The sequence below is a fragment of the Quercus robur genome, chromosome 2 (assembly GCF_932294415.1).
Source record: "Quercus robur chromosome 2, dhQueRobu3.1, whole genome shotgun sequence".
Lineage (NCBI taxonomy): Eukaryota > Viridiplantae > Streptophyta > Magnoliopsida > Fagales > Fagaceae > Quercus > Quercus robur.
Window position 1 is genome coordinate 25,542,075 of NC_065535.1, and position 23,532 is coordinate 25,565,606.

Here is a 23,532-nt window from a genome sequence, read left to right on the forward strand (position 1 = left end):
CATGGCTCGACTGAAAAAATGGCATGCCATTACTTCATAAGGACTAACAGCCAATAATTTTGTGTTTGTTTTTAGGGACAAAAAGTGATCAATTTAAGTTTGTTAGGGACTAAAAGTGATCGCCTCAAACTTCAATGACTAAAATCACTCATGAGCTAAACTTTAGGAACTAACAGGACATTTTGGCCATTATTTTATTTTAATGCTATTAGTTGCTAGTAGACACTAGACAGCAAGGTTCATGTGACGAAATACAAAGAAATTTCTATGCCGCAGTAGCATGGAAAATAAGTGGTTATACACATTGAATTTCTATCACCATAGATCCTATAATGTATCTCAATAAACTATGATTCCTAGTTGGAGGCATGTTAGTTTGACTAATTAAAACAAATTTAACTTGTCAAAGGAATGACAGAAAAAAATTGATGTTTGTTTACATAATATATGGTAAACCCGATGTTACCTAATTCTGGTTTGATCCATCTCCTGTGGTTGGTTCTTATTCTCCTCTAACAGCTAATTTTAGTGGAAGCTACAACTGATTGTTTCCTTTATCTGTAATTGTATCTGCTATGATGACTAGGATTCCAGAGGTGGGGGGATCTTGGCAAAGGGATTTCTATTTCTATGTAGTTTAGAGGAGTAACAGCTTTTTCTTTGAAGATATTTTGCACCTACATTATGGAGATCTTTAGGTTATATGTAGTTTGGGATTCACTACTGGAAAATGATTTTGTGTAGCTTGGAGATTGGATTGTGTACGTTCCTTTACCACATTAAAATCTTCCCATAAAACTATTTGGGGATGATATGTGCTCTACGTAATGATATCTTGTACTGGTAATGTCTTTAAGAGTTGGATATATATTGAACTAGAGATTCTTTTTTATCCTTTGTTCTAATAGAATATATGTGATGATTGAATTGAGAAGCTGTACTCACTACACACTCTAGTTTGATGTGAATTTACATTTAAAGAGTAGAATAGTCATTGAATTTGTTTCTGGCCCTTGAAAATGTGTAATTTCTAGGAGTTCCATGGTTCATATACAATAAAGGTGTATGGTTTATACGTGCTTGTCTTGTAGAAGATTCTGCTCTTTCAAGAGAGGGACAATAAGTACCTCTTTACTCTCCAGAAACAAGAAAACTCATTGTGATTTGTACCTTCTTTGTGTATTGCAAGCATTCTGCTTATTTTTGTAAGAAAGCATACAACCTAGAGAATGAGTACTATGGGTTCTTTTCCTATGGAAAGTAAGGTCAGGTGCTCTACTTATGTTGGTAATAAAGAATAATATTGTTTAAATAGAAAGGATTTCTTAGTATGAGAACAGAAAAGAGTTATTTTGGGAATAAAATCTCTCTCTCTTAACAATTGTTTGAGAGCTTTGTATCGTATATATAGTCATTTCATTTGATCTGCATAACAGAAAGATTACAGAAGAATATTTGAAATACATTCAAGATTTTTTTCTGATAGGAGATTTATCCTAATTTTTAATATGAGATTGAGTTCTATCTTGAGTCGAAGAGATGAGAAGAAGATTTTTCTATATCTGTAACAGGCTTGGTTTGGGAATTGAAGTCTGTATTAACCAGCTGGTACAAAACTGCAGATATAGTTTTGTTTATTTCTCATTCTTCTAATTATCATATTTTTCACTTTTGAGGGAGGGGGATGGTGTTAGGCATGTGTACAGCTTTGTAGTAAATAATGAACACCATAGTGTTTTTGACAGAAGATCTGAAATTACTGCACACTTATTCAGTATGGAGTTTAAATATGAGGTGATGTCAATCCAGAGCACACAACTACCTGCAGCTCTAATACTTGTTCCGCATTTATTTTTAATTGTTATGATAACATTTTCTATAATATCATGCTACATTGTTCATCATGTAGCATGATATGTTTATTTCTGGAGTGATGGTCTAGGCATTCTTTGTGTGAGCAATATGAATGACTTGTGGATGTGATATCTGTTAGGTAAACTTATTTGTATGGCTTGGGAAGTGTTAAGGACTGGGACTTCATACTCGCATGACTTGTTCTGATATTTCGTGCATGAAAAGCTCAATATGGTTTACCCAAAAAAAAAGGTTCAAATTGGATGTAATTTTTTCCGGATATTACCTGGCTTTATGAGGTCAAGAAGAAATTGTTTTCATTTTTTGATCAAATCAAACAAAATTAAAGAATTATCCTGAAACGATCCATAGTATGAGTACAAGATTCAATTCCTTCTGGTGAAAAATCATTCTGCTGCTTTAAGACTGCTAGAAAGAGATAACAATGGAGACCATATACAACCAATGGTAGATTTCTGCAAGTGGCCAAATTTCTTACAAAAAGGAATGTCAATCTAGAAGGTGGCACGTACATTACGAAAGCAATAAAGGGTTCCGAATGACAGATTTGGGGGACATTAGGGCTCGGTTAGAGTTAACAGAAATCAATAAAAATTCAATATTTGACTGTCAATTCACGAAATTCTTCGATTGGATTGGATGCTCATTCAACATGGATGAGCTTCGAGCACTGAAGTTTTGGGCCTCCAAGTGCAACGCTTTAATAAAACATGATTTTATAGGTTTTCTTGGACCAAAATAAAAAACTGAATTTTCTTCCAAAGTTAGTACCAACAAAATATGATATCAATAATGTTAATTCTCACACCCGAGAAATTATACCGTTTTCATGGTGGACTACGTCACTTGTCTACCATTCCACTAAAAAATTCCCACTTGTTTAAAATTACTAAGTCAGTAATCAGTTTCTGTTTAAAAATTTTTTTTCTGACTTAGCAATTTTAAACAGGTGGGAATCTTTTATTGGGATGGTAGATCACATCACTCATCTACCAGGAAAACTTTATAATTTCTCCCCTCTCCCAACCCCTTTTTTTAAGTGAAAGCTAATGCCTAGTTGCCTACGACATAACACAATGCTTAAGTGGGAGAACTCATTTGTCAATGGGCATTAATTAACAAAAGGCTTTTGTTAATGAGTGCTATTATGTACCTGCTAAGAGGCTTGAAAAATGTTCCGTCTATATTAAGAAATAATAAAAACTAATAAAAATATGTACTTTAAATTAAAAAGTGGCTCGACTTTCTATAAAAAGTCAATATGTCTCTTATATCACTCTTACACACCCAATATTATCATCGGTCATTAAGTTGGGTTTCATCCCTTATAATGTATCCCTTGTGCTCTAAATACCTTTTCTGTACACCATTTTCATAATTTATTAAGGTGTAAATTAATATTTTATTTTTAAGTATGTTACTGCAATGATAGATTGTTTAGCAATAGTCCGGTAATCCCATATAAAAGTGACGAAAAAAAAAAGGGTTATGAAATTATGTGCCTAAGTATACTTTATTTGCTTAGCTACCAGCTAGAACTTAGAACCAAATAAACTGACTTCCCCCATTAGAATAAGTGAATAACCATCAAAATCTCTCTCTTAACTTGATCAGGACCATCCAAAAACTATGATTGACTTAACTGTCTATACCAATCAGAGGGTATTATCTATGCCTATGGCCTCCCCAATCACTTTTTCTTTCTTTCTTGATTTACCTATTCGGTATGTTTTCCCTCCCAATTCTCTCGTTCTGCCTCAGAAATGTAAACAAATTGTTGAACTTCCAAGAGTTGCAACACTGACTGACTGACTGCCTCTCAATCAAATATGCAATATCAAGTTAACAAACAGGCAAGAAAATCTAACTCCCTCAGTATTTCTCTGCTTTATTCTCTGTTTCTCTCGTTAGTAATCTCTACCCAGAATTCAACAACACCTTCTTGTTTACTACACCAGAATGCGTTCGTCTTCTCTTTTACTCTTCTGGGTCCATTTCTTTCTCTTCTTTAACTTCAATTTTCTCTCACTTTCTACCCCTTTCTTGCCTACCAAGAATGTCACTCTCTTTGGCGATGCCTACTTCAGAAACAATGCCATTAGTCTCACCCAAGAAATCAGTTGTCTCTCTTCTTCTTCTTCTTCTTCTGATACTCATATTGGTGTTGGAAGAGCTTTCTATGTGTACCCAATTCGCTTTCTTGATTCAGAAACCAACGCAACCGCTTCTTTCTCATGCCACTTCTCCTTCTCCATCATGCCTTCTCCATTCTGTCCCTCTGGAGATGGGATTGCCTTTCTGATAACAGACAATGCCAAATCTTTCAGTCCCTCTCGCGGCTATATGGGTCTTCCAGAGACAGAGCAGGACTCAGATGAGCAAGACTCTTTTTTTGCAGTGGAGTTCGATACAAGTTATGATCCTTCACTTGGTGACATGAATGGAAATCATGTTGGTATCGATGTCAACACCATTATCTCTCTCAGCTCGGTTGATGTGGTTTCGAGGGGGATTGATTTGAAAAGTGGGAGGCAGATTACAGCTTGGATTGAGTACAGAGATGACATGAAAATGATCCGGGTGTGGCTCGACTACTCACAGATTAGGCCTCCAAGTCCTATTCTTGTTACACAGATTGACCTCTCCAACCAATTCAAGGAGTTCATGCATGTTGGATTCTCTGCTTCTAATGGCCAGGGCTCTTCAATTCATGTTGTTGATCATTGGCAATTCAAAACTTTCGGGTTTCTCCCCTCAGTGATTCCAATGGATGCAGTTGAAGAGGGGGACTGTTTCATGTGCTTTACAGAGGAACCAAGCATGGTAAGTGAAAGCAGCCTTATTGATGATCATGCAAGAAGAAAGAAGCTAGAAGAGCTAGCCTTTGGATTGGGAGGATTAGCTGCATTTGTTGTCTCCCTAGTTGCAATTGTCGCTGTCATCTGTTTCTTCTCTATAAAGAGGAGGAGAAATAATATCAGAAGCAAAGAAGGTCTAACTTGTAGAGTCCAAACGAATAGATTACCAGCAAAGTTGTCACTTGCTGAGATAAAAGCAGCTACAATGGGGTTTAATCGAAACAGAATTGTTGGGGAAGGGGCATCGGCTAAGGTTTATAAAGGATCCCTTCCATCCGGGGGAGAGGTGGCTGTTAAAAGGTTTGAGAGGGCCAATGGGATTGAATCTGTACGCAATCCTTTCACCAATGAATTTGCAACAATGGTGGGTTGCTTAAGGCACAAGAATTTGGTTCAGCTTCAAGGATGGTGCTGTGAGGGAAGTGAACTTCTCCTCGTTTATGAGTACTTACCCCATGGAAGCCTCAACAAAGTTTTGCACAATCATTCGAGTTCAATGATTATCCTTTCTTGGCAGCAAAGACTTAACATAGTTCTGGGTGTTGCATCTGCTCTGACTTATCTTCATGAGGAATGTGAGAGGCAAATTATTCATAGAGATGTCAAGTCTTGCAACATAATGCTTGATGCAGATTTCAATGCCAAACTTGGAGATTTTGGTTTAGCAGAAGTCTATGAGCATAGTTCTAATACAAGGGATGCAACTATGCCTGCAGGTACTATGGGATATCTCGCTCCTGAGTATGTCTATTCTGGGGTCCTGACTAAGAAAATTGATGTTTACAGCTTTGGTGTTGTGGTGTTAGAGGTGGCAACAGGAAGAAAGCCTGTTGATGATGATGGAGCACTGGTTGTTGATTGGGTTTGGAACATGTGGGAAAAAGGGAAACTAATTGAGGCTGCTGATCCGAGGTTGATGAAGAAGTTTAATGTGGTGGAGATGGAGAGAATGCTAATGGTGGGACTTTCCTGTGTGCACCCAGACCATGAGAAGAGGCCACCAGTGAAGGAAGTTGCAAGGATTCTTAGAGGTGAAGCACCACTTCCATTGTTACCAGCGTGTAAACCAAGAATTAGGATTAGACCTGTTTTTCCTGAGGATGCTTCAGCTGGAGATCGTCCCAGCCTTGATGATCTACCATGGATGACCCCTAGGAGCCATTTTAGCTAGGACTAGCTTATAAAAATGCCATGTGACCAAAAATTTAAGCGTATGATTTTGTTGTTGGTACATACAAGCTTGGAGCTTGTTTTAATCCTGAGGAATTCTTTAGTCAGTACATTCCAGATTTGAGTCAATGGCTCATTAGATATTTTTTAGAAAACCCATTTGGATTATTGTGTATGCTTAGATATCAAAGAGAACTGAAAGCTATCTCTATTGTGTTCTTATTATGATTTTTTATGACCCCATTTCCTTTCTTTTCTTTTCTTTTCTTTGTGATTATCGTGATAGGTTTAGCTTACTTCGCATTTGTAAAACTTCCTTCCGTATTCTTTGTTGATTTCTCTGTTTTCAGCAACTAGTCCATCGTAGGTGGTGACTTTGTGATTTCAGATGCTTTGGAGAAGATGGGACGAAGTTCCTATTTACATGTAGCATCCAAGTAGCCTAAGGGATTTAGCAATTGTAGGCTGAAGTTAAATTTGTTGTCACAAGACCTAAAAGCTGAATGTCTCAGGTGATCTAATTCATTCGTGGTATTTTTGTGATCGCCTCAGATTTTTAGAACAATTGGTCTGCACATGATTGCATATAATTAAATAAATTGTAGAGCAGACTGCCTTATGCAGATTACATACTTTTAAAAAGTTTGTAGGTGAAGGTCATACTTCATAAAAACATCAGAATTGAAGTTAAATTGTTGTCACAAAACCTAAAAGCTGATTGTCTTTGGTAATATAATTCATTAATGGTACTTTTGTGATCATCTTGGATTTTGAGAACAATTGGTCTGCACAAACTTGCATATCAATTTGAAGAGCAGACTGCGTTAAACAGATTATACACTGTTGGCATGTTATTCACTTATTTGATCAATAAAATTTTGATTGCTTGTGCAGTTGCGTTTCAAAATTCCAGTCGAGTTTTCAAAGTATGCTATTACTTGAAGTCTTGAGCAGCTATTCACCTTCTACAGCAGCATCAATGAGCTTCTGCAGCATAAAATATTTCCTTTGTGCTAATCTGAGTGTTATTCAACCTCCCCACTATTGATATGCTACAGTATACGATTGCCTCAGACTCAACTTTCTTGATAGAGCTCTCTTACTCCCTCAGGAACTCTTGCACCTTGAAGTAAGCACGTGCGGTATCTTGCAGCAGAAACCAATGCTGTAGAATCAATAATTTTAACTTGGGGAAATCTCAACTTTTCAATAAACCTCATTCAAGACTCAAGGTGTGGTGTTTCCTTTGACATTTAATCAATTGGGAGAAATAAATGCCATTCAGTTAGGCGGAGGCTTCTACATTATCAAAATCATTTATGCTCCATTTTGATAGGCTTCCCATAATTGATTTCTTATTAAGACAGTTCTGTCCTAGAAAAAATAATAGGCAGTAGGAACAATGTTAGTCCCATGTATATGCTGATCATACACACAAGGTGTTCCTTTTTTTTTCTAGAGATTTGTACTTGCACTCTCTTTTCATATTGACTTACGCGCACATATAAAGTATTCTCATTAATTTTCAGCATAAACAACATGAATATGTAGTAGGATACCTTAGTTCTAACTTCTGAGTCTTATAAATTGTAAGATTATGGCTGCATTGACTCCTAGTTCGTGGGTTATCTATAGCTGTCTATGACACCTTGCAGTATGTGCTGCCCTCAAATATAGCCATGGTGTTTCTGGACTTCATTTCTTTGGTTGCTGTTTAGTAGATGATTTTTAAGCCGGGCCTGACTCAGGCCTGTTCCCTAATTGCACTGATTATGTTATTATATACTATATAGCATATTTAGCACATGTAAAATCCTTGATTGAGCTAAAATCATGGGTAATTAATGTGTTCTTGATTTTTGTCTCAACGATGGATAAAGCCAGGATTTAAACTATGGGGGTCAAATTATAAACATTTTGTTTTATTGAAATTCAAACTAGAATATATTTAATGTTAACAAATTATTGACAAAAGAGAAGTACAAAATAATTGTTTCGTAATACATTACAACTTATTCTAAAAAAAGGGAAATCCAGGTTATTTTAAATCACAAAATGATCTATGATTTTTTTTTTTTTTGAGAGAGTTTTAATTTATGGCATTTGTAAGGACACGATTTGTAACGACCCGTAACAGTGTTGGGTTCGCACGTAAAAAGGCCCAAACAATATCATTTGTAGAGCGTGGGTTTGAAAGGCTAGGCCTCAGTCACAAGACGGTGGTTTTCCGTGGTGGTCATACATAATTAAAGAGTGTTCGCCCTAGGAGTCTTTCTCCTGAAGGCGGGTTGGGAGGCTCTGGTTTTTGGCCATTTTTCCCAGCCCCTGCTTTGGATTGCTTACTTTTCCTTTTATACTAGCATGTGTTCCTTATCTTTCGTCCACGTGTAGGATCGACTTTTCCAAGACTGATACTTGTCCCATCAGCCCATATCCAGAGTGGTTGGGGGTGGTTGTAAAAGCTGGAGAGTATGACTCTGTCAGGTGCAGAGTATTGAATGGCAGTAAGGGCAGCTTTCCCTGGTCGTTTATACTTTCCAGCGTATCTTTCTCTATTGACCTATATATTTTGTACTTGTATTACCGAGCCTAGGCTATAACCTTCCTCGGCTCGGGCCTTGGGCCCCAGTGAATAAATGGGCCAGGGCCACAAATTATTGGGCCCCACAGCATTTGTTCCTAATAATAGCTCTTTATTATCAGAGCAGGACATCAATCAATTTTTGGTATAGGCGAGGATTGAACCTCAGATTTCTTATACAACCATTAGAGACTTTATCAATTAAGCTAATTGGAACCCACAATCTATGATTTATTATGTACTAAAGTTTGTAGCTATATCCATTTTAATGGCCAAATCAAAAATAAAAATCTCCAAATTAATCAATTACAGGATTTGATCCTAATTGAGTAATTATGTTGATTCAATTACAATTCGAATACACATACATATAGTATTATATACATACTCAAACGTTTCAACATTTTCTTATCTTAAAATTCTATTGAGCCAAAAATTACGAAGAATATATAGGTGAGTGTGGGGAAGAGCAAACAAAAACAAGAAAAAAAATGGTATATATTTATATAGAAAATGTTACAGCTATTACCAAAAATAAAATAAATATAAAAACGTTAGAAATTAACATAGAAATCATTGTAATTAACGCCATTTCAATACATAATAAATAAATATTTTAATTACTTTTTTGTAATTGATGAGTGGTGACCCATCAATTTGTAATAGTTACTAACATCGCTCTATGTATATATAAATAGTGGCCATGCACAATCAAAACATATTTTCATTAGAACAAAGTTTGGTTACAACTCTCACTAAAAAAAAAAAACATAATTACATATTTTGAAAATCTAATCGTTAAATTACATGTTTTTTATATTTTAAAACACATGTCAAATTTCATACCAGTCGAATATTATTTACTATTCGATCCATAAACTTATTTTTTATGTAAAATTTTAGACTACAAATAATTGAAATTTTAATATTTTATTGATGATATAACTATTGATCTTTGCTCATTTGAAAATTTTGCAATTATGCAGGATATAATTGAAAATTTAATCCAATTGTGGATTTATCAAAATTCATATCTAATAAAAAAAATATTAAATGGAGTTATAACTACTCCTATTAACTACAACCAAGTTTGTAGCCAAACTTGTCCTTAGTCTTCACCTAGTTTCATCCCTAGTCTAATCAAAGGTCTCCATAGGTCAAATGTACAATCTATATATTTGGGCATTCCTTTATAGCTTACTGTATAAACAATACTGAGATTTGGGTTTGTGAGAGTGTCTTCAAACTATTGTTGGAGATCAACTACAAGAGATGAATTTGGGTTTGCCTTGTGTAGCGATGTGGTGAGATTGTAGCTGTTGGAGGAGCTAGCCCAAGCGAGATCATAGTCGTTGGAGAAGAATTTATTTTGAGTGGTGGTAATGGATTTGAGTTTGTTTGTGTTCTATGGGGGTGAATATGGTTTAAGTGGTGGTGTTGGACTATTGGGTTGCTGGTAATTGAAGTTTGGTGGTAGTGGTGAATCAAACTATGGCATCGGCACGTTTGATATGCTGTAATGGTTATTACAATGTAATTGGAATTAGTATTACAATGAATGTAAGAAGTTGTGTAATAATGATTCTTATTCATAGTGTTTGGTGAAGATACTAGAATAGAATCCTAAAATATCATATTTTAGTCACATTTTTCTAAAATATCCTTTCTTTTTGTGGGGGGTTTTCTAGGCATTTTATTATGTATATATGATTATTATGTTGTTCAGAATTAATATATTAGTACTTCAATGAAATTTGTTTGAAGATAAGTTAAAGCAAATGAATTAAAAATTCTTTTTTCTAATGAATTAAATATATACTATTAGGAACCTAAAGGTTCTTAATAGGGATGAGTATGAATTGTAGGGAAATTGATTTAATTTGAGGTAGTCACCCTCTATATAGAAATAGATAGATTAAGAAAGAGAGAGAGAGAGAGAGAGATGCACTAATGCACTAAAAAATTGGTTATTCTTCAATTGATATCTAATGTTGAATTACAATCATGTATTTATAGAGATTAGCTCTAATGTCATTTGCCCACATGGCTCAAGATAATTGGCGAGTTAATTCAACATGTACTCTATGAATTAAGTCATGTGTTAAATAAGCTACATGTGCTCAAATCCTAAGGGGTTGTTTGGATCCCAAAAATCTATAACTCCTCACTCATTACTCAAATATCATCACTTTTCACTCATTTCCCATCACTCAAAATATCCCAAAAATCACCTACCCTTGTTTGGCACCTTTAACCCAGTCATGGTTTTCAATTACAAAAACCCCAAAGCGAGGGCCCCACTATCTGACCTACCATTGATAACTGTGGTAGGTGTTTTGTTTAATTGGGTCATTAGAGCCATTGGTAGCACAGTGTTGGCACATGGAGTTTGAAAACTGAGGTGACATTGTCTGACCGTGGGCCCCAATACTTGCTAAAAATTACACAAAATGCCATCGTTACTCATGTCTCTGTTTTCAGAAACTCCAAAAACTTGATTCCAAATTCACTCTCATCACTCAAAATCTAGAGAATTGAGTGATGGATATATCACTGAGTTAGGACATCCAAACAAGCATTGGCATGTGGGGTCCATTGATTTTGGGTTATGGGTGATGGGTGATGGAAATCAAGAAATCCAAACAACCCCTAACTAACTCATCCTAATCCTAATCTCAACCAACTAACTAACTATCTAACTAAAGGGATTACAACAATTATTTCATATTCCTAATATATATATAGTATACAATTTCACACAATTATAAAATAGAAAACTATTGAATATGATTTCTCATTTTCAAAAATATAATACTACAATTAAAAAAAAAAAAAAAAAAAAAAGCCATCAAGCATTATTTCAGTGGGGTCTTTTTAGATCATTATGTTATCTTGGAATAAAGAACTAACTTCATTGTGCGGTGGTGGTAAAACAAAAGGATTAAAGGAGAATAAACAAGAAAAACTAACATAGGGGATAAATGAAGAAAACAACAATGTTCGTGCCTTTGCTTTCCTATCTCACTTAAAGGTGGTGGACAAGTGACGTGGTCCACCATTTCACCAAAAAACTCACACCTGTTTAAAATTTCTGAGATAGAAATTTTTTTTAACAGAAACTGATTACTGACTCAGCAATTTTAAACAAGTGGAAGTCTTTTAGTGGAATGGTGGACAAGTAACGTGGTAGACAAGTAACGTGGTCTACCAGATGACTATATAATTTCTCCACTTAAGGGTGAGTTTGGTTAATTTTTTGATATTATTCATTTTGAAAAATTTGTGATTTTAAAAAGTATGATATAAAATTGGATTTTTATTTATTTATTCTTTATTTTATAAATTTAAATATTTGATAAAAGCCGTTAAAAAATGTTTTTTTGAAAAAACTAAATGTTTAGCTGAAACTTATGAAATTGAGGTGTAAATTACTATAATGGACAAAACATATATATATAAGATGGTTTCACCTTCTTATCAATAATAATAATTTTATTAAAAAAATTAATCATAAGGATAATTGTTTTTTATACTAATAATGATAATTCGTATTTCAATAATTGGTTTTTTTTTATTACTATTAATGAATAGTATACATTATTATAAAAGTGGTTCTAAGACTATAAATTATTTCACGACTTTTTTATTACAACTCTGACGTGACAGATTATGATTGGTTATCTATCACTTACACATAGACTTACTATATTTTTTTATCGCTCACACTTTGTCGCATCACAGTTAGTGGTGGAGCTAGAATTTTTTTTTTTAGGGGTGCCAAGCTATATATATAATTAAATTCAAAGAATAACACACACACACACACATACATACATATATATATATATATATATATATTATTGCTTATACATGAAATGTTTAATTTTGATTTAACATATGATATTTTCTTACGTAAACAAAAATATTTACATAAAATAAATATTTATATTTTTGTAAAAAAAAAAGGGTAAGCCTTGACATGTCTAAAAATATTCAAGTAAATTTAATAAAAATAAAATATAATTCAATCATGTGTGGTATACATTAAATACACTTTAATTTAATGAGCTATGTATGACATAAGAGTAATTAGAGGGAATGAAAAATACATTAGTCAACAATATAAAAGCATTACATGTTTTTTGGTAAAAATCTAGGGGACCATTAATGAAATTTATGTCCAAAATTATTTATTTTTACCAAAAATACAAGAGGGAGAAAGGATTTTTGAAAATCCAAGATCCCCTCCCTCCAACCCTTATCATAATTGTAGCAAAAAGTTGTGAAATAATTTGCGTTCTGGTTTTTTTTTTTTTTTTTTTTTTTTTTTTTTTTTTTTTTTAATTATAAATGATTATCATGTATATTTTATAAATACTAGTGTGGGGGTCCTATTTTTCAAAAAATGAATGCAACCACACATTCTCTATTCACCCATCGCCACATATTACCATGAGCATCTACAACACACTTTTCTCTATAAAAGGGAGAGAAAGCATTTGGAAAAGGGGCTAGTTTGCTCTCACTCTCTCTCCCTATCTTTCTCTCTTTGATTCTCCAAAGGATCTTACCAGTTCAGGGACACTTTTGGGGAATCCTCTTAGGGACACCCCACACTTACCCGAGAAACCATTTTAAGTGCTCTGTTACTCTCCCGAGGAACCCTCACAGGTATTCTCAAGGAACCCTTTCAGGTGCTCCACACTCTTCCAAAGAGCCCTCTTAGGGACACTCTTGAGGAACTATCTCAGGTGTTCCATTACTCTTTCGAGGAACTATCTCATGGACACTCTCGAGGAACCATCTCAAGTACTCCACTACTCTCTTGAGGAACTACCTCAAGTACTTCACTGCTCTTCCAAGGAACCCTCTTAGGGACACTTTCAAGGAACCCTCTCAGAGACACTCTCGTGTAACCATCCTGGGTTCCTTTACTCTCTCGAGGAACTGTCTCAGGTGTTCCATTACTCTTCCAAGGAACCATCTCATGTATATACTCTTCCGAGGAACCCTTTCAGGTACTCTTTGACCCTTTCGAGCATCTTCTCCCAAGGATGCTCACCCCAAACTCTTGTGGTATCTAGCTTTAGCAAAGCTTCTTTCGATTAACAAATCTATTGTAGGAAAGTCAATTGAATCATATTTGGACCCAATGCAATTAGTGTGTGTGTATTATAATTAATAAACAAAAAATACTTAGCTTTCTCCATTTGGAGTGAGAAGTGAGAACTTTTGAGAATTCTCTCTCTGTCAAAGGAGAGCATTCAAGTGCGAGAGAGGCAAAGATGCCAACAAGGTTTTAGGTAGCAATAGTGAGGTGGCAAGATTAAGAAGAATCCGACAAGGTTGAGGTGCAAGACCAGTTCGACTAGGTTAAAGTCAGTGAGATTTAGACAATTCCGACAAAGCATGAGGTGTGGCGAGTCCAACAAGGTGAGTTTGGTCACCAGCAACACTGATTTTCTAAGAATGGGTTGTATTCTGAGTATGAGTTGTGTTGTGTTGATTTTCTAAGGATGGGTTGTGTTGTGTTCTTAGGGAAAAAGGGTAAAATTATATAAAGTTTCCAACGGTAGCCATTGGGTTTTTGTTGCATTTTTGCATTGTTCCTTTGAGAGTCAAATGCAAAATTGTGATTTTTTGTTGTGAAATGATAGAAATAGATAAAACAAAGTAAGAAGAAAACAAGAAATATATATTGATAAACTCTTGTATTCAAGTGGTCATCCACAATTCTTTTGATATCTCTTAGATGTGTACAATAACAGTAAAGCAATCCCACATATATATATAGGACCTTAGAATGCTTGTAGAGTTTATGGGATAAGGTTGTAATAATGAGTATAATTATGGATATACATCTCCCCTATAGGCTTTACACATCCCAAATAACTTTTTCATTGCCCAAACGTTACACATTCCAATTAGACTTTATTTCTAACAATTTTTCACATTTTTAGGTCAAAAAAGCATCCAAAATCCTTACCAAACGCAAAAAATTATGAAAATGCACCTATGTTTTTTTTTTCTCCTTAAAAGCCAAATCAAACTTGCACTTAGTTGCCCACATCTATCTCTCTTCCACCTCTATTTATAACTAGAGGTTCAATTGAATTGGAAATAGTTTAAGTATGAAACTTCCTTGCTCAAAGATAATGGCAAACATTTATTGCCAATGGAATCATCCATTTCAACTACAAAGAGAAATCCAATTTTTGGCTTGTATGTCGGAAGTGGTTGTTCCTTACCTTTTGACAATGCATGCAAGTCAACAGTAACGTTAGTGTTAGTTTACTTGTCTTTATAAGTTTAACTTTTAGTTGTTATGTACAATTTTTTTTTTTAATTTTACTTTTTTATTATACAAGAATATTTTAGCATGTTTTCAAAAAAAAAAAAAAATTAAGCAAAAAGTTGACTAGTGATGTCAAGGGCCCATTTGATAGTAGCTTTCAAGTACTGTTTGTTCAAAATGATGTAAAAATTGTGATTTAAAAAATGTTGTAAAAATACGTATTTAACTTTAAACTTTAAAGTACTCATAATGCAAAAAAATATGTTTGGTATCATGTTTCAATCAACATATTTTAAAATGTGAAAAAATATAATTGTGCGTTTAGTATGGTATGTATTTTTTTTTCAAAGTGGTAACTTTATGATATGTACAATTAGTGGAGGTGAAGAGAGAGATGAAGAAATCTGAAAATGAAGAGAGAAGGAATGTGAAAGAGAAGGGAGAAAAAGAAAGAAAAAGATAAGGTGTGTACTTGAGAGAGAGAGAGAGAGAGTTATGTTAAGTCTTATCAAGTGGGTCCCACACTTTTCTAAATATTTACAAAAGTGCTTTTGAGCAATGTTATTTTAAAATTGAAAACCAGCAGGAGGAGTTCTCTAAATTTGGTATTCAAATATCCTAAAATGAGAAACGTAACTCAAACATTCAATCATTTACCAAACGCGTTGTTTGTATTGGAGCTTACAATTGTTTGAACTACCTTACCAAACAGGCTACCAACCACTCAAGCAATTCTAAAAAAAAAAAAAGTCAATTTTCAAAATATGTTTTCTGTGAAACCAACCAGATAAACAAAGAAACAAACTCTTGGGAAGCTTTTTAAGTTTTGAAAAAAAAAAACAAAACAAAAAACATTCTTTAAAGATAGTTTTCCACATTTTTTAGTGTTTGGTAGCACAAAAAAAACCTGGTCATTATAGAAAATTATCTTTGATCAACGGAAAATCCTAATAAAAATAAGGTTTATTTTCTATAGGTTGTTTTCCAAAAAATTTTTTGGAAAACAATCTCTCTCACACACGTTGCATCTCCTATAAATATTATCTTCGTTTATAGCCGTGGGAAACATAATTTTTTGGCACCTTCTCTCTCTCATGGTAAGTTTTCTCACTTTTTCTCTCTTCACTTCGCTTTTTCTCTCCTCACACCCTCATTGTCACTAACTCTGATTTCTCATCTTCCCATAGATCTCTCTCTCTAACTGTCTATCTTCTCTCTTTTCTCCATGTTTCTCTTCCCCTCTGTAACACAATTCTCTGATTAGATTTTTTTTTTCCTTCATTGATCGATCAATAGCTCCGATTTGCAAAGGAGAACAAATTTGTAGCGGTAATTATTTCATTATTCTCTACCAAAATCCCAACTCTTTGCTTTGAATTTCAAGCTCGATTTTCTTTTTTCTCTAAGAAATTTTCTATTTGATAGATTTCAGGCAGAAGTTACTTCTTTTTCGTACATAAAGTGCAAAAAAATAAAAAATAAAAAGAAGAAAGAATTAATGAAGTAAAAGATGAAAATTTCAAACATAGTACCTAAATTGCTCTAAATTGCTTTTATATGGGACAATCTTTACTCTGAACTAATAATATTGTTATATAATAAATGATAATTGTTTAGGAGAATTGCATTTGTTGGCAAATATTTTTTTTTTGTTGGCAGATACTATGTAGTGATGATATATTATACAATACATTATGTAAATACATAATTTAGAGTAATATTGAAGACTTGTGGTTGACCATAATAGACAATTAGTATACCAACAAAAAGAGTAGACAATTAATAATTATTGTTATTTATACTTATTGATATGTGTGTGTGTACGTACGTTACTGTCTATATATATAAGCAAGACGAGTGGTAGAGATTATGAAAATTTGACAAGTAATTAATTTTGATTGTATCTATTATCAAAATTTTAGTATGAAAACTAAATTCATTCTTAGTTTTTTATTTATAATGATTATATTAGTTTATATAATATACATGTTTTAAATTATACAAGAAGTATTTTAAAATAATTGCATACCAAATACCAAAAAACATTCTCAAACTCGTTTTCAAGATCGTTACTAAACATTGAAAAATGATACAATTTTCTAAAAAAAGCTTTTTGAAAAATGAACAGTTTTTCCAAAAACATTAATGCCTGCAACATACAGCAATATACTTCACTTAAACAAAATAAAAAGAAGTTAATTAAACCCTGTAGTTTGGCGGCAATGACATGAATAAAATCCCACGCTCAGTCCTTACGCGCCTCCACGCTCCCGTAAAATACTCGAACAGCAGTCCAACTCAGATCCATCACTATCCATTTTCAAGTATCCCCGGCCCCTATGGATTCGGCCCCCTACGCGCCTCAACTCCCATATCTCTAGTAGTGTAATTTTCTTTATTTCTCTCTCTTAGGGTTTCTGTTCTGTCCTCTGAGAGATTTCGACATATGGTGAAGCATCTATTTCCGCGACCTTAAAAATATCTCTTCCCATCGCTCTGTCGCTGCTGCTTAGCTTTGTCACTTTCCCGAGAATATTCCCGGATTTTATGGTGGTCCCTTCTCATTCTCTCCACTATGGTTAGTTACTTAGTGTTTATTTATTTATTTATTTTTTATAACGTCTGATTTGATTTTTCCCTTTCTTTCTTTTTGTTTTGTAATGGGTTTATTAGAAATAATTAACATTGATAGTTTGTTATGTTTGGCAGTTTCAGATTCTATGCCTTTACATGTGTTGTATGTGCAGCAGAAAACATGTGCCATTCTCAAAGCAAATATTTTTCTTTTTTTATTTTCTTAAGCATGTCCTGTACTTGTTCTCAGTATTGCATAAGAAACTTACTTTACCTGCAAACCTTCTTTATCTTGTGTTTTTATATTTGGGGCTTTGTGGCAGAGCTTCAACATAGGCATGTCAATTAGAGAACTTTTGCTGCATCGTTATCGTCACTAGTCTCTATGAAGTCATTAATGTTGTATATATAGGTTGTAATAATGATATTTGAGTTTGGAGAATATTGTTTTATAAAGTTTATAAAATGAAAATTCAAGTTCTGGAATTTTCTAAGTGAAATTCAAAATTCAGTATTTTCGATCAATTGAAGTCTTTCCTCGATCGATCGAATTGATGAGTAAAATTTTTCTGGAGTATCGATGCTGGATTCCTGTTCGGTCGATCGAAAAGAGCATTCGATCGATAAAAAGGAACTCTCGATTGATCGAGACTCGTAAAATTGAATTTTCCGTAGAATTTTCGGTAACTATTTGAACGTTTGAAAATGTTTCAAGTATTGTAAATGGTTTTATGAAATATTTTAACTCTCCATACGTGCCTTTTGGTGAAATATAACCCCTATAGGTATAAATAGAGGTTTATGTTCACTTAAAAAAAAAATCATCTCCCCAAAATAGTAAGTTACAAAGAAACATAAGAAATCTTGTAGTCATTCTTCAGAATTGCTATCTGTAGAACCCAACAATTTGGTTGTATCCTAAGGACAAGTTTGTGATAACCCTTTAGCAACAATAGTGTAGGGGCAAATATTGTCTAAGAAAAACGATATTGTGCCTTTAAGTTATCTATTTTCTGTTTGTCTTTTGTATAAACAGTGTTCTTCTATCATTACTTTGTGTAATATCCCCTACAATTAATGCAACTTTTGCTGGTGCATCTATGAAATATGGATTTTGATTTTTTTGTTCTCTCTAAATTTCAGACTTGGTGTCCATTTGGCTTGAGATTATAAGTTTTTTTTTTTTTTTTTTGGTTAACTTTTAGTTTTTATGTATAATTTTTTATAACTTCACTTTTTCTCATTTTTCTGAAGTATTAAGTATACTTTACCACACTTTCAGCAAACAATTTTCAGCAAAAAGCTAGATAAGATGTTCCAATACAGACACTTGTTATGTCTTTGTTTGCTTGAAATTTTTCATTGAAGGAAAACATCAAACTCATGTTCTCATTGATTAAAAAAAAAAAAAAAAAAACACATGAGTTTAGTGCAAACCTTTTGGTTTCACAAAAAAAAAAAACCTAAAAGGACCTTGTACAGTGGAATTCAATAACCAAGCTGCTTCCCAAGTCTGCTTCAAGACCCTGCAATGATCTCCATGTGCCTCCTTTGCTTGTTGATATGCAGAAACTGCAATGCAGTTTGTCTATAGTCCCATGCCAAGTCCTAGGGTTTGGTGATAGAACCCAAGGGCAAGAGAGATCCTAAGGATGAGAGAGAGGATGACGACTAGGGTTTTTTTTTTTTTAGTGAATAGATGTGTGCCTCACTGTCTCGTTGTTAGTGTGTTGGTGTTTTTCCAGAATAGTACTCTTGAATACTGCAACCTAAAACCCTAGGACTAGGTTTCTCCTAAATTGGTTGCCCACATGAGCTTGTCCAAAGCCCAAATGCCAACATCCTCCCACTCGCCCGTAATAGGCAGGCCACTCTAAGCAGAATTATCTCTTATTTGCTTCCATCCACTTTTCCTATGCGTACAAGGGGAAATGGTCCTCGACTAGCCTAACCTGCAGCTTGGGACACTACAGCGAAGCTCCATCAAATCTAGCATAGTGTAACCCTTAAAGAAACTGTCTTGTTCTGCCCTAGAGATATCTGATCACATCAAATTGAGTGTCCTCAAATCCCTCATGTCTTATGAAAAACTCAGAACCACACTCAAAACCACCAAAAATCACTTTGTCATGTACCCCACAATCATGTCCTAGACTCCTCAATCAAGTGAGACCAAAAATTTATCTAACTGGGACGAAGGCGAATTGTGATTATTCAACCAAGTAAAAGAACCTCCTTTCAAAAGCAAATCCAGCATAGCTTGTTTTAATATAAATGCAGAAAAATCTTAAACCTTACGTTGTTTTTGGTCCCCCTTCCTTTCACTTGGTAAACGGAAAATGTTAATACTCTCCCTATTGCACTAGGGTATGCTCCACCAACTATAAATTCATGTTTGCTCCTCCTAGAGCTACCTTCTAGTTGCATTTATTAACTCCTAAGTAAGCCCATTCAAAGCCATCTTTTGTGCTTAAAAATTTACAAGAAATAGAATACTCAGCTACTACCTCTTCAACAATTTTAACAACCTTTTTGTCCCACCTTAACAGATACCATCAGATCGAAAGGATCAAAAGTCTATTTAGGTCTAGGTTAAATTAGGATAAGTGTTATGAGTTTGTGAGTTAGGGTTGATAGGGTTTCAATCTAGGGTTTCAGGTATAAGTGGATCTGATAATGGTGGATCTGTTTGAGGGAGTCCAACCTCCAAGAAAGGAGAAAACATTGAATTTGGGAGAGAGAGAATAAGAGAGAGCACAAAATGCTTCACTAAGTCTTACATGGGAGCTTATATACATTGCCAAACTCAATTGCGATTGGTTGGGCATTTCTAGCATGTGCCAAAGATGTGTAATTATATTTTAACATGTGTTAAATGAGCCCATAGACTACCTATATAAAAAAGAGAGCCCATAAACTGACTTTTACAGAGTAGGATTATCTACTAATTCATGTATGTGCTAGAATTATCTCTCTAATTAAATTTTACAAATGTGCTCAATTAAATTTAACACTTGAATTAGCTTTAATCTGAGCTCTAACTTGACCACTCAAGGTGCTGACATGTGCATGCTAGCTGGATGAAGTTTCCCTTGAAAAATGGGCCCCATTGAGCAAGCCAGTGCTGATTTCGACACTTATGATGCAAAAGGAATTGTCAATCGGCAGTTGCACTCTAGGGTGTCCCCACCAACTTGTTTTGGCACAATTCCCTTTCCTTTAGAACACCATGCCCACGAGGTGAGGGAACCTTTGCTGCATCTGGTGGAGAACTTCCCAAGTAGCTTCTTTTTGGAGGCCTTGCCACTTGACACATACTATGGTGATAGATCGATTCCGCAACTTCTTACTCCTTTGTTGCAAATCTCTCTTGGGTTTTGGGGAAAACTCACCATCTTGATCAATAGGAGGTAAATGGGTGAAGGGGCAATGTTTTTCCCAAGCTTGCGCTTGCATACTTCGGTGTAGGATGAATATGAGAATCTTGAGGCAGTTCCAATTTGTAAGCCCATCCTTTGGATGATTTTGAAAGGTCCAAAGAATCGAGCAGATAACTTCAAATGGTTGCAAAGGCCCATAGATTTTTGGATGTACGATTGCAACTCAAAAGGTCTGAATCCCCTAATTCAAATTCCTTCTCAGTTCGCTCCTTGTAGGCTTGGGACTTCATCTTCTTTTGAGCTACTGTGAGATTATGCTTTAAGGTAGCGAAGATTTGATTTTGAGTTTTCAAATGATCCTCCTGCTCTTTTACCTTTTTAGTGCCCAAAATATAGTCCATGAGCCTTGGGGGTGGAACCTTATACAATGCTTTGAATGGTGTCATCTTTGTGGTGGTGGGGTAATAGGTGTTGTACCAATATGTGGCTAAGGGCAGCCACTCCAACCATATTTTTGGTCTTTCACAAGCATAAGGTCATAAGTAATGCATAAGACTTTTATTCACGATTTTTCTTTGGCCATTCATATGTGGGTTGTAGGTGGTTGACATGGCCAATTGGGTTCCTTGGAGTTCAGACTACTCACTCCAAAAATTTCTGGTGAAGACTTGTATTTCTGATTAAAGCGTAGAGAGAAATCTCTAATAATTTCTCACTTCGCTCTTCTTGAGGGGCAACCACTCTCTTCGTAACTTCCTACGTAAAACTCTCATCTTTCTCCTTTAAAGTGGATTGAACATCCATCAAGAAGAGTTTGCGTGTTTTACCTTCATGCTCGACATGCCATTTGTTGTCCCAATTATAGCATATCCCCTTCCATTGTATCTCCTCCATTTGCACTTGAGAGATTCTTTGCAAGGGCATCTTCGTTTTCGGGTCCACCTTGATGTCATTCTTGGTAGGTTCTCCAAGAATGGAAGGCCTTCTGATTTCTTGTGTGGCTTTAAATCTTTTCTTGATGGCCAACATGTACTTCTCTTGAATTTTTTGAGACCAAATGTGGCATTGAGATGAATGGGGGTTCAACATCCTTACCAGAAGTCAAATTTCATCTTGCAAGCTAGTTAGAAGTAACTTAGCTTGTGTCTCCTTGAAAGACCCTTGATGCTGTTGGAGAGAGCTTTGAATTGAGCTTTCTAATGTGGCAATGTCAAGGTTTGCTTTAATTGTGCAAGTGCCTCCACTGGGTCGTCATGGGCTGTTGTCCTAAAACGAAAGTGTAAGGCTCTAATGAAAGCTTCCCAAGTTGCAAATAATCTGGACTCCTCCCCATCTTGATACCAATTTTAGTGCCTCCTCTTCCATGTGGAAGGAAGCTATTTGGACCTATTGATGGTTTGAAGTGTTGTCAAACTTGAAAAATTGATTTGCTCTGTTGATCTAACATGAGGGGTCTTTGCCTTTGAATCTTGGAAAGTCTACCTAAATCGGTTTTGGGAAACCAAGTGCATATTCCTCTTGGGAAGCAGCAAGTACCTCTGGTCTTTGTACTCCTTGATCCCTCATGAGGGTTGCCAAGGACTCCTTGATGTAATCTAGGTCAGACAATGAAACATGGCATTTAAAAATCCAATGGTCTTAAAAAAAATCCCCACGTAATCACACAATCAAATAAATGCCACATTTCTCATATCTGACTAAAATTGGGGGGAATCGAAGGATTTTTAAATGGGAGGGGATCTTATCTCTTGATCTAAATATTAGGATGTTCCTTTGGCAAGGAACTTGATTTTAGGTTTGCTTATATTTCACAAGGGAATAAATTCAGGTTGTAATGATGCAGTCATTGGAGTGGGTTTGGGGCATTGGAATGTATATGTACATATTTAAAATTTGTTACTTATCCATAGATGTATAATGATTATTTCATAGATATATGATAAGCATGCTCCAATTGCTGTGTATTTTTGTTGTTGCAGGTGACTATTTGTCAAAAGTGTGGTGACAGAGGCTTCTCTGTGGCATTGATCTACTGTGACAGATGTTCGGTTTATGCTCAACATCGGTATGATTTATTTGCAGTGTCTCTGTGTGTGTTGGTTTGCATTTTTGGCCATGTGTGCGCGTTCATGAGTACACCTAGATACAATTGTTCAAAAAAATAAAAATAAATAAGAGTATGGCAGTATACTAGCATATTTAGTGCCTGTTTGGTATAGCTTATTTTTCAGGTTTGAAAAAGGGATTGTTTGAAAAAGTTGTACCTAAAGAAAGTGAAGTTTAAAAAAGCTGTACTTGTTTCTCAAAAAAAAAACTGCACTTTAAAAAGTCTGGTCTGGAAATGTGTTACCAAATGAGCACTTAAGACTATCAGACAAAATGGCTGATGCTGATTGTTTGACTTGTTTCAAATGCTTTGAAAAGTTTATTTGCGTGAAATTTTTAAGTTAAAAGGAACAAATTATTTCGTATTATGGTTGTAATTTTCTACTCAAATTGGGCTGTTGTGACTCTTGCCTTTTTTTTTTCCCTCAGCTATTGCTTGGATGTGCTGCCTGCAACTTTTGATGAATATGTTATTGGTTTTGTGCGGATTGTGAACCAAAGATTCAAAAGCTGTCTACTATCATCAATAACAATGCTCTCCCATCTGGAATAAGTCATTCTGTAAATTTGAAAAATGTGCAAGCGACCCAATCTAGAATAAGATTACAGAAGAATCTCGAAAGATTGAAGAAAAAGGTTAAAAAGACAAAGAATAAGAAGAAAAGAAAGGACATCACTGGCTCTGTGGCTAAA

The 23,532-nt window shown here is 34.8% G+C and overlaps 1 protein-coding gene across 1 annotated transcript; it reads left to right on the forward strand.

Annotated features, from left to right (window-relative positions):
* Nucleotides 1–3,608: 3,608 nt before the first annotated feature.
* On the forward strand, nucleotides 3,609–6,140 carry LOC126713044 (L-type lectin-domain containing receptor kinase S.6). Its single transcript, XM_050412686.1, has one exon. The coding sequence runs from the start codon at nucleotides 3,835–3,837 to the stop codon at nucleotides 5,902–5,904; it is 2,070 nt and encodes a 689-aa protein (XP_050268643.1). The 5' UTR covers nucleotides 3,609–3,834; the 3' UTR covers nucleotides 5,905–6,140.
* Nucleotides 6,141–23,532: the final 17,392 nt, after the last annotated feature.

Bases quoted from the DNA above. Each gene is read 5' to 3' on its own strand.
- LOC126713044 (XM_050412686.1), top strand. From the start codon at position 3,835: ATGCGTTCGTCTTCTCTTTTACTCTTCTGGGTCCATTTCTTTCTCTTC.